This window comes from Dendropsophus ebraccatus, chromosome 1 (assembly GCF_027789765.1).
Source record: "Dendropsophus ebraccatus isolate aDenEbr1 chromosome 1, aDenEbr1.pat, whole genome shotgun sequence".
In the NCBI taxonomy this organism is placed as follows: Eukaryota; Metazoa; Chordata; class Amphibia; order Anura; family Hylidae; genus Dendropsophus; species Dendropsophus ebraccatus.
In genome coordinates this window covers 77,359,513-77,372,093 of record NC_091454.1, presented here as the reverse complement: position 1 = coordinate 77,372,093, position 12,581 = coordinate 77,359,513, and the positions used below count along the sequence as shown (strand labels likewise).

Sequence of the window (12,581 nt, the reverse complement as noted above, 5' to 3'; positions counted from 1 at the left end):
ACAGTATGTAGTCACCGTGTTTTTCAACAGCTTATTGTCATAGAGAAGCCACCTCTAGGCTCTCTAGCAAATCTCTATTTATTCGCCCTCATGTGCAATGATTCGGCTGCTATCCGGAGCTTACTTTAAGCTTTTCTAGTGTGAAAATTTAAAGTGCTGTCCAATTCTATACTATATTATATATACTAGCTACTCAATGCTAGCTTACAGGTTTATACCAATAATCACCTTGCACTGCTAGTTCCAGTTGAGTGGAGTCTTTCAGCAGTTTACCCAGCTCACTTTGGGGGGTACATCCCATATTCCGCTCACCTTTGTTGCCGCCCCCTAAAGCAAGTGATAGACAAAAGAATGATTTTCATATTTCCAATTTTATCTGACAGTAAATGAAACAAGTACAATACTAATAGTGGTTTTAAAGTTTGTCTTAAAACAAATACATATATGCGTATGTATGTCATAAACTCAAATGCAATCTTGTCTAAGAAAGCAACGACATTTCACAGCTACCAATATGCTGTTGATACAAAACACATTACAATGTACCCTGTACTGTAACTTCCATGTGTGAAACTAGCATTAGTGTATAAGCTATAAAATCTGCAGTGAAGCTGTAGAACCAAAAATACCAAAAATTTACAGCTGAAAACTGTCCTGAACTAGTCCTGCTTACAGCTTTTGGTCTGTTTTCATGAAAAAATCTAGCCAGTTCACTGTTACACACAGCAATGGCTCACATCTCTGCCCTAGACTCAAAAATATTATACTGTGCTAATACACCTAACAATGCTAGCACTGTTTCAAGTGTTGCAGCAGTAAGTAAAATTGCACGATTTATAATACTACACTTACTACACCACACTACATATTAAGTACATTGCTTTTTTTTAACATTAGCAGACTGGCACCAAGGTAAGGCTCGGCGCCGTTCTTTTGCCGTGCCCAGCTCTATGCACTGGGGGGAGATCTGCTAATGTAAGAAAAAAACAAAAAAACAATGGACCTAATGGTACATTTGCTTTAAAGTGTCACTGTCATTATAACTTTCAAAATCTAAATCAACAGTAGATGTGATATAAAGCAAGTTTGCAATTTACATTCATTATTTTTCTCATGTAATTAAAAAAAAACAAAAAAAAACGAACTTACCAGAAATCCAGGTTCAGTCTCCTGAAGGCAGATTTTTAGACTTGTGCAGAATGAAAAAAAAAATGAATAAACACAGGAATTACGGCCAGTACAGAGAGTCATGGCTCAATGTGTCCATCAATCACATGACTGCTTTCTTTTTGAGCGCTCAGATGGCCTGGGATACACGGGACTTCCTCTATTTAGACTATTTGAAAAAAAAAGTCAGAACACAGGAAGTGCAGTGTTTTCCATGAAGAAATAATGAATGTATATTACAAAGTTGCTTTTAATCACATAAAAATGGACAACCTCTTGGAAATATTAATGTGCTACAAGAATATAGAAAATTTGGAACAGTTTGTTTTGGAAGAAAGAAGTCGTCGTTTTCTAAACCTGGACAACCCCTTAAATATAAATATGTATATAGGAATACTGATGGTGATTTTTATGTTATTATGTACATAAAGATATGATTAAAGATTACCTCTGGGCAACCCACTCAACTTTATAAAATGTCATGATTTGTCTGCTTCCATAACAAAATTACTGGACTCTTACAATTAGAGGATCCTTGAAAAAACATTTGTTACCTGAAAGAATATCAATGCCAGCAAAACAAAGCTCTGCAATCACATCATGTATTTCTGGTTCATCAGGAGATGGTGGTCCAGCCTGCAAAACTTTTCTATTGCTGTCTGTCAGGGCTTCAAGAATGGCAAGGAACTGGGCTGCATTGTTTCCAAACATCTCTACCAGTAGTCGTTCAGTATTAGTCCGAGGCCATGGTAACTGAAGTAAAACAGTAGAGTTTTTTTTAAATAAAAATACATTTTATTTCAATAGAATATCTTAAATAATATTCAATTATATCTTATATTAGTATAAAGTTGACCACAGGGTACTCGTGTTTCACTAGGGAGCTAATAAGACCTCTGAACTACGTGCACACCAGAACAAAAGGATATACACTGTGCATGTGCTGCACAAGAATGGCCCTAAGTGCAGAATGATCATCTACATTAGTCAAAAAAATAAGAAATAAGAAGAAAATGTAACAAGGAAACGGCCTGACTCCATGGAGCTGCAGCCTCACATGGATCATGGCAAAATGTTTTTTCTTTATAAAGGCCACAGGTCTTTAAGTAGTTATTCTAAAAAAACAAAAAAATTTTTTATGAGAATGACAATAACATGCAGCACTGTCTTATGTAACTTCTCTCAGACTGCCATTTATGGCACCCAGTATTCTATTACTTGAAACCCAGGCTGTCAGGTAGTATGGTGCTGTCCCTGTTATATTGCTCAGAAGAATGTTAAAGTGACTGTACCACCAGGCCCAGGCTGAAGCACTGGAGGCCGGCCGAACCCACCCCCAGTGGGAAGAAACCCCAGCCCCTCCATGACGTGACTCTATTAGAATCAATGGAACCCTATCATAGAGGGGCTAGGGTTTCCTCCTACAAAGGGTGGGTTGGCCCGCCTCCAGCCTCCTTCAGCCTGGGCCTGGTGGTACAGTCACTTTAAACAATTAAAATAACAAAAGCATATATCAAGACATTACAACTAAATAAAAATAGTCAAACCAACATTGGCCACCAAACTAACCTTTTCTGCATCTTTTAGGTTATTTTTCAGCTTTGGGCGAAGAATACCTTTTGGTTTTCTTCTTGATTCAAACACTGCTCTCTTGAAGATCATTACTGCCATCTAATAAAGGATAATTTAGTTAGTCCCATAAAATCAATTTACAGTATATCAGGATATTCAGCTTTGAACAACCACTTACACTTAAAAACTACATAAAATGCTTCATAACTTTCTAAATACTTTGGGGGAGATTTATCAAACATGGTGTAAAGTGAAACTGTCTCAGTTGCCCCTAGCAACCAATCAGATTCCAACTTTCATTTTCCAAAGACTCTGTAAGGAATGAAAAGTGGAATCTGAGTGGAAAGTGGAGCCAGTTTCACTTTACACCATGTTTGATAAATTTCCCCCTTTCTTTTAGGCCTCATGCACACAGCCATTATGCACACTTTCCTGCAGGCAAAGCTGTTCCATATTAGGGATACCTCTGACCATACTCCTGATGCTGTTTATGGCATCAGATAAAGCATGCAATTTTTATATATTTTTTATATTAATAAATTAAACATAAGTATACGGACAATATTTTGTCAACAGAGAGATAAAAAAAATGGCTAAAAGCATTGCAACAGACCTACTGCTCCATATAATATGCCATACATTACAAGTATATTATACAGTATAATCAGGGGCGTAGCTAGGATTCATGGAGCCCCATGAATGCTGTAAATCCTGAGGCCTGTACAGGCCTCGTGCACCAGGGATCTGGGAGAACAAAGGAATGACGGGAGAATGCACTGGGCCTGGTGAGTATGTGTATGGGGGGTGGGCTCTTGTGGCTGGAGGTGCAATGCTGCCTCCGACCACAAGAGAGACTGGCAGGGCAGAAACCCAATGGCTTCTTCCTCTGTCAGTCAGGCTATGTTGACACAACGTATATTTTCATAAAATCACGGCCACTGTACAACGGTCATGATTATTATGAAAATATATGTGCATTTGTTGCCTATGGAATCCCGGCCAGAGCGTATATACATAGTATACGCTCCGTCCGGGGATCCCTAGCGGTGCCGCAAACAACTAACATGTCAGTTGTCTGCGTCCGCTATTCATTGAACAGCAGTTGCAGAAAACCCTGTCAGCACACACTATGGAGCGAGCGGCTACCACATCCACATTAGAACTCTGCGGCCCGAAAGATCTTTTTAAGATCTTACGCAGTGTACTCAAAGCACGACAGCATTTAACTGTAAGCGTTCATCACAAACGCTTACAGTTAAAGGGCCAGGGGCCTCCGGGCCCCTTAGTGCATGGCCCCGTAGCAGTGGCGTGGTCTGCCTTTATGGCAGCTATGCCATTCAGTATAAAATATGGTGAGAAGCAGCTCCTGACAGCTCTGGGTACTTCCTAGAGCACAGCACCTCTATGAAGCTCTGTAAACACCCTGTCTTCTATAGTTGTGTTGATAAGGTAGAAAAAAAGAGAAGGCTCCTATTGCGGCACTGCTCACATAAACCTCAATGCACATTTCAGTAAGTGCACGTTTATTGTGTATAAAAACACACTTAAACCATAAAACACAATCTATAAAATAATTAGAACAAAATGGGGTGCAGATAAAGCGTTTCGGGACACAATGTCCCTTCATCAGATCTGTGGCCGACCTTTGCATTGCAACAGCACATGCACAGAATTGGGTGAAAGGGGCCATAATCCAGCCCAAGGACATAGCTGAAAAGAAGAGAGATGGGTAGGATGCACAAGGAGGTGGTGAAGGTTTTAGCCATGGCAACCCTACACCTATGTTTGATCCCATTTTCCAGGAATAACAGTCCTTTTTTAAGGACAATAACAACCCCAGCAAGGATTTGGACCACAGTACTGAATATTTTTTTATTAGCAGATACACAAATGTACCAGCGGTTTGGGGTGATCCGATACCAGTCCATGTAAAAGTGACAGCGATCAGCTGAGGGCTAAACAAATGCCTGATCCTCAGCTGATTGTGTCTTATGACCCTGCTTTAAAATTTATTTAATCAGCCATACATCTTCCTGTGTAAACAGGAAAGGCAATTAGTAATCCCAATCTAGGATAATGTACAAACAGCCATCATTGCACTAAGGGAAGGCCAGGCTGTTAAATGACGTCTGTTAATTTTGACTCAAAATGACGGACGTCAATTAAAACATTTTGAACGTACACAGATTGATAAAGGGCACGGCCTGAGACAAGGGAAATGGTAATAATTGTACAGATAATAAATGTCGAATAAAAATACTATCATATAAAATGACTAGCAGAGAAACGATATAGATTGAGCGGTATCAAGGTAAATTCCCTGTGGTCACCCATCAACTCAAATAATGAAAAAAGCGAAATAGCAGCCATGCATACGAAACTTACAATTACTCTTAGTTAACACACAAACTGTCGGCTCAACTCCTCTTTACAAGCAATGTTGCACTTTTATGACAAGCCAGTAAAACCAATACACTGATGGAGCGTGAGAGAGAACAATGTGAAAGTTTTTAAAGTTTACAGGAAGAGAGAAAAATGAAGTCACTTGTGGCATGAATATGGTGCGTCGACCACAGATGGAAGGCATTTTATAGATGCTAAAGCTCTACAATGGAAACATACCACAACTGTGAGTATAATCAATGATCGTATGAGATGCTCAGGAATGGTTAAAACAATAAAGTGCCCCTCCCACTTGAGTTTGGGGTTGCAGAGATGCTGTTTGCTACCAAACTGTGCTTAGGAATAGATCTACATTAAAACTTGCTATGGTTTGCAATTTTAAGCTTTTTGGGCCTATATATCGGAAATACAATCACAGATCCCAGTATGTCTGCTAGCTGCATTTTTTTAATATAAGCAAGAATTTTGTCAATGATAACAAAGCTAATAAAGATGACATTAACATGTATCATAGAAAAGTATCTCCAAAGGAAATCTGCCTGTAAGATTCTATATTGCTGCATGGCCCGCATTAGGGTATGTTCACACTGAGTAAAATCCATGGAATTCCGGGGCGGAAATCCCATCTGCCTCAGTTTCCCACTGTGTCTCTATGGGAGGGCTTGTGCGCCTCTGCTTCCATCGCTCTCCGCTCAAAGAATTGACATGTTGAGGTGCACCACAAATTTCTATTTAGCCTAATGTACTTGAACAGGTTTAACACAGGTAACCCCTTACATGGCACAGAAAGAACCCAGGCATGTAAACAAACATGATGTATAACCTCCAGTGACATTTCAGGGAGCTTCACCACCCTGGAAGAAAACCCAGGAACGTCACAGGGTAATGTGTAGTGTGGAGAGATGACCTTCGATCCTGCTTTATTCAGGTGAAACACTAGGATTACGAATTTGAGGGCTTTTTTTCAGAAAGATGATTCATGCTGTCTGTCATCTATATCCAAGCCTAACAATAACATATATTGGTGTACAGAATAAATATATTCTTAAGTGTTTACATAATTCTACTCATTCTCAACCAGTCTAGATTATGTGTATTTATTGGGAGAAAGGCAGCTGTACTATCAAATGAAATACATTCCTTCATGCTTAAGCAACACTAAGTAGCAGCAAGATTACTGTAATACATATAAGTAACCCCACAGGCAGTATTACATGTCTTGTACCCTGACTTGTGTCTATGAATAAGTTATTGAGCTTTCAGCTTATGCCAAGCACCTACAATCACTTCACTTTTTAAAGCAGGCAAAATGTTTGCTTACCTTAAGAGTGGACTCTTTAAAAGCTTTCTTTGTCTCGTCGTCATATAAGGTATCGCTCATATGTACAAGCTGACTAAGCTCGCTGATCTTACTGAGAGCACGGCGAGCAAATACCTACAAAAACACACAAATATTAAATATGAAACGTCTCAATAACCTTGTCTTTTATACAATGAAACAATAGGTCAGCAAACAAAATATTAATTGCAGTATAATCCTATGTGAATGTGGAAGGTCAGAAGCCAAGTTTGCTCAGGAAATATCTGCTTATGCTGCAACTGAACATTCATTTCTGTGGTTTATGTGAAATTTAATTAGTTGTATTGTATAAATAAAGATGAAGAAGCTATACAAATATAAAAGGAAACAATCGTATCTCTCTCCTGAGAAGCTTTGAAAAATTACATTAATTTGTTTCTGAGCTGGCTGACAAACAATATGGCTGCCCAATTCCTACAGGGATTGTCAACAAACTTTCCAGAAAAGTCAGACCAGTTAGGTTGTACACAGTAACGTAACACATCCTAATTAGAGATGAGCGAACCTGGAGCATGCTCGAGTCGATCCGAACCCGAACTTTCGGCATTTGATTAGCGGTGGCTGCTGACCCTGGATAAAGCCCTAAGGCTATGTCAAAAACATGGATATAGTCATTGGCTGTATCCATGTTGTGCAGACAACCTTAGAGCTTTATCCAGTTCAGCAGCCCCAGCTAATCAAATACCGAACGTTCGGGCTCGGATCGACTCGAACCCGAACCCGGTTCGCTCATCTCTAATCCTAATATCTGTTGCTACATAACTAGCCAGTTTTGGTATTTAGGTAACCCAAAAAGATTGTGAGGCAACACTTGTGGCAAGTATACTAGTGGCTTTATCGAAGTCTCCAAGCTTTTTTAAAAACCACTATAACTAAGAAACAAAGGTAACTCATTACATCAACATGAAAATTCCTAACTCAAAGCCTACCATACTACTAATTCTCTTTAGAAAGAATAGCGCCATCAGTCAATAGGATTAAACATTCACTTCCCATATTTCCCCATTAGACATCTCTGACATCCAAGTGAAGCCAAAAGCACAACACTAGTGATTCTTCACAGCTCTTTATACCGAATTATGTGATCAGAAGACATCATGTACATTTCTCTAACGCATATGACTTTCCTAGCTTAAAGAGGTACTCCGGCCCGGGGGTATTTTTTAATTATGGCCGGGGATGGCGGAGGTCACTTACCTACCCCGTTCCAGCGCCAGGTCCCAGATCGCGCCACCCGGTACACCCGTCCCGCGGCCGCTTCCTGGTGTGAGCTGCGGCATGAGACTTGACATCTCAAGGCAGCTCAGCCATTCAGCGGCCGAGGCGGGACTTTGCTAAAAAAAATACTGAAAACTGAAAAATACCCCCGGGCCGGAGTACCCCTTTAAAGGTATTCACATCTCAAATGATATAGTTGAACTTGCCTCGTTCTCCTGATACGGTCACTCCTTCCCTCTCATTGTTGATACCATATTTTTTATGTTACTAACCACCCCTTTGCGCCAAATGCAGTGGTTTTGTATAGAATTTTAGAAAGACAAATTTCCAGGAAAATGAGGGACTATTTAAACCTATGAGGTGTTGTGTCATAAAGAACAAGCACCAAGAACTTCTTTCTTAACTAATAGAAATGTATATTAAAAGTATAATCTCCCTCAGAAATAGCACAAATTATGGTACTCCTCCAGGAGCCCACTTTATTAGTTGACCCTGCTAGTGCCATAGGTCCTCTATTCGCCCCTTAAAGTTTACCATATTAGTAGTTTACAGGCCCTTCTGACTGTATCTCCTTGGGGTGTGGGCCCCGCAAGATCAGGAATACGATAGTTGAAGGGGTTATCCAGCGCTACAAAAACATGGCCACTTTCTTCCAGAGACAGCCCCACACTTGTCTCCAGCTTGGGTGGGGTTTTGCTGCAAAGTTCCATTTAAGTGAATGGAGGTTTACTCCAAACCGCACCTGAACTGAAGACAGGAGTCGCGTTGTCACTGAAAGAAAGTGGCCATGTTTTTAAAGCACTGGATAACCCCTTTAAATAGGCTGAGGTGATTTCACACTCGGCAAATATGTCTATTTTCTGTGTTTATTTTTTTATTTTAAAAATAGTAAAATGGGGGTTATTTAAATTTTTATTATGGGATGGATTTATATATATATTTAAAAAATGTTGGGTTTTTTTACACACTTTTGTAGCGCCCTCTAGGGGACTATTATGAGCAATACCATGATTGCTCACATTGATCAATGCAGTACTGTTGAAGCCAGCCTCTAAGGGCCCTATTCCACTATTCCATTCAGACTATTCCATTCAGAGATTTCCGCTCCGAGTCGTCCTGTGTGAGGCACCCTTAATGTTGTTTGCTGTAAACACATTTCTAAATGCTATTTAAAAAAGCTCAGAAAAGACAGCTACCCTTATAATAATGTACAAAAAAATGAAATAAAAAAATACAATCAGAAAATTAAAAAAAAACTGATAAGAAACCAATATCTGGTTATAAACAGTAAAAGTACTCCAGGCAAAACATTCCCTTTAAGTTCTTTAAAAGATAGATTAAAATATACATTTTCAATTTGCAGCACACTGCGCATAAAATAAAGTACTGAAGTCTGAGCTGCACATCCTGCCTCCGAAGCTTCTTTATTCAGTATGAAGCCTCAGCAGCAAAGCTCCTATTAGAATGAATCAGCACAATGAAGCTCCATAATGAATATGTAAACCTATGCTCTGTCTCAATGCCTTTACTTTATGCACAGTGTGTTTTAGGGATACTGCACAATCCTTGCTGCAATATGAATTATATTAGGAAAATTCTCACCAAGGTAATCCCTGTGTAATACTCCCTTTCAAATGATGTAAGATCTTGCTATTGTTCAGAATCTAATAAGTCCCCTTAACTATTTAGACCTTAGATAGAACAGCTGTGGTGAAGAGCCATAGAGTTTGAAATGCACAGCCTTTTGTTTTCTTACGCTAGGCACACTGTTTTTGACATGGATTCCAATAAAATTTAGATTTAACTTTTATTTTTGAGACACTGATGCCAGAGCCTCTCTTCATTATTCATGTTCATTCTGACTACTGAATCTGCTGCTGTGCATTGTCCCCTTATGGAATATCCCATTGAACAAAGGTGAGCACTTATCACTTCTTACACCGTTGCGCCTTTACTACCTAGAAATAAAATGTATAGCATATGAAAAAAGTTTCTGGTGAGTTGTACTATACCTCTCCATGAACACCAGCTTGGCAGTCAAAATAACACTGGCACACAGCAGTATACAGGGTTGCTCTCCAGGTAAGGTAATGAACAGATAAGAGAGGCACAGAAGACTCCATGCATACACTTGCCCATAACAGGGACTCGAGAGCCTGAAATAAAGATATATTTAACATGTGTTTATTATCCGATAAAATGCAGTGATCTGACATTTATGGGAAATGAAGTGTTTTATACTTGGCAACATGTTGATAAGGAATTAATTTACAGACAGTAAAGCAATAAGCTATAAATGTTAAACACTAAGATTTATTATTTCATAAATGCTGATAAATATGTGGACACAGATGAGTAAAACAAACAAAGGCTACCGTTTGGTTTTTACAGCCCAGTCTAATACCCTAATGTAACCACTAGAGGACCCCATCAGACAGGTTTTACAGTTAAGTCGATAAGACGTTAAAGCTCACTACTGCTCCACTACTGTCTGATAACTTTAATGTAAATTATTCTCCGCAGGAGAGGGCTATAAATTACTGCAGCAAACACATATCATTTAGCAGTTCTGTCAAGAGAAATCTGTACAATAACAGTTACATTTTATTGTTATGGGTTAGTGCAGCAACACTCACTTGAGCCTCAGATCACAGTCCAATGGCCTACAGCGAGGGATTCTAGGTATTTGCCAATGTGCTTCACATGCTTTATGATCCATTCAGACAAAGCTTAATAAACAGAACTATGAACACTATTCAGTTTTGAAACACATACAAAGAGCCCAAATATGGCATTTTAACTTAACAAAAAATGTGTACAGTGTGCATGTAAGAGATAAGAACTACAGAGCTCATAAATCTAAAGCACAATACAGCCCCTAATACTGTTCATACAATACTTTTAGGGGTTTACAAAACTGGATTTATTGGACACTCATGGGGGAAATATTCTTCTGGGCTTAATGAAGAAAAAGAAAAAAACTTTAGCTTTAAAATGCTTAAAGAATTGATTGAACTCTAAAGATAGCCTTACATGTTCAATAACTGACAGCCGAACGATCATTCAGCCGCTAGTTATCTCTCCTATCCTTCCCATATACAGGATCGTTCGACACGCAGAGGTCATTGTAAGCTTAACACCGCATCAACTTCCAATGTACACACTACAATATGTCAGGTGGTACAGGTCTGTGTATATGATTTAGATCAGGGCTTTTTAATATTTTTTACTTCAGCCTCACCAGCCAGAAGATGGTGATGCATAGGCCTTACTGCTGGTCCAATTTTATTGCAAAATAAAAATGTTGCTTTCCTAGTCTCCTAAGCACAGTACAACATTCAAATATTTACAAAGGAAGTCAAGAGAAGCATACCGTGCAGCATATGATCACTTATATTATTATCCATTATTGCTTGTTACAAACTTACCTGTCCATGCTCCAGCACGGTTTGTCTCGCCCCTTGCATGGCGCGGGAGGCGTAACTGCTGTCAACAATGCCTGGACATCTTAAGCAGCAGATACATCAGATAAATCTGTTAGATAAATCTCTCTGTGTAAAGGCACTCTTAGAGTCCATTTACAAAAAAAAATTATCTGACAGATTATCTGCCAAAGATTTGAAGCCAAAGCCAGGAACACACTATAAACAGAGATCAGGTCATAAATAAAAGCCTGAGATTTCTCCTCTTTTCAAATCCATTTTTGGCTTTGGCTTCAAATCTTTGGCAGATAATCTTACTGTGTAAATGGAGCCTTAGGAGTGACATTTGCCAGGAGATTTAAACATGCATCTAAGGTCTTAAATACCGTTAATTGCCATTCCCAGTATCTGCTGATTTGTGTATATGACCCCTGTTTGCGCTAACTGACCTCGGCTTTGATATCTGATTTTGCACTACAGTTCTGTCAGTATTTCTGACCTTAGCTTGGTATTTACTTTTTCTCTGGTTCTGATTTGGTCCTGTTTATTGTTTATCGCTCCCTCAGTTCTAAACTCCTGGCTTGTTACGTCAGTCTTCTCTGGTTCTGATTTGTGGTTCACCCATTACCAGTGGTTTTGATGCAAACTTTAAACTATTCTCCCCTGATGTCTTCTGCACTTAGCAGTGTAAAGACCATCGCCTAGTTGTGGTTTGCCCCCTAGGACGTGCTATAAAATAGGCAAGGACAGAGGGCTGGGTTTAGTTAGTACTCACTGGTCCTCCTCTGAGGTGACATTGTTATGCAAATCACAAATCCTCAACAAGGTTGTAATATATTTTATACTATGCAACAACTATTGTTATACTGATTACATCTTACCTGTGATGAATGTCCCAATGCCATTAAATGTCTGCATATTGTATATATGTGAAGACTTCCTAAATGGAGGGAAAAAAGGTAACCCATGAATAAACAAGTGGCAATCCCAAAATACCACAGAATAATATTTTTTACATACACAGAAAAATAGGTCCATAAATGCTCAGAAACGCCTCAATAACTGAAAATACATTTTTAGTCATAACTAAAAGCGTATCCACAGGATGGAAGTTGACAAACGGATGGCTTCATCAGAGCCCCAATAAGTCCCTTGAAACGCCTTGTCCATTTTAACAATAAAAAAGTTGCTGTACACTTTCTGTTGGACTTTCTGGAGCAACTTTGGAAGCTACCTCCATCCTGTTGATCTACTTACCGGCCCCAGGAGGTTGTTCCGGAGGGTGAAAGCAGTTTCCCATCCACTTTCAGGCTATGTTCACACATTGTATATTTTCGTAAAAGTATGGCCGTTGTTGCAATCAGCAACAACTGCCGTACTTTTTACGTAAATATATGTTTTCTTGCCCTTTATGGAATCCAGGCCGGAGCATATACACA

At 39.2% G+C, this 12,581-nt stretch overlaps 1 protein-coding gene across 3 annotated transcripts in view; it reads right to left on the bottom strand.

The window, feature by feature from the left end:
• CFAP54 (cilia and flagella associated protein 54) overlaps window positions 1–12,581 on the bottom strand; it is a 258,255-nt gene that overhangs the window by 223,976 nt on the left and 21,698 nt on the right. For all 3 annotated transcript variants that reach the window (XM_069973813.1, XM_069973829.1, XM_069973821.1), the window contains exons 5-10: window positions 12,024–12,082; window positions 9,733–9,876; window positions 6,464–6,577; window positions 2,737–2,838; window positions 1,722–1,920; window positions 229–327 (exon numbers count right to left, since the gene is read on the bottom strand). In XM_069973813.1, the coding sequence (XP_069829914.1) occupies window positions 229–327; window positions 1,722–1,920; window positions 2,737–2,838; window positions 6,464–6,577; window positions 9,733–9,876; window positions 12,024–12,082 (717 nt within the window). The remainder of the gene's footprint in view (window positions 1–228; window positions 328–1,721; window positions 1,921–2,736; window positions 2,839–6,463; window positions 6,578–9,732; window positions 9,877–12,023; window positions 12,083–12,581) is intronic.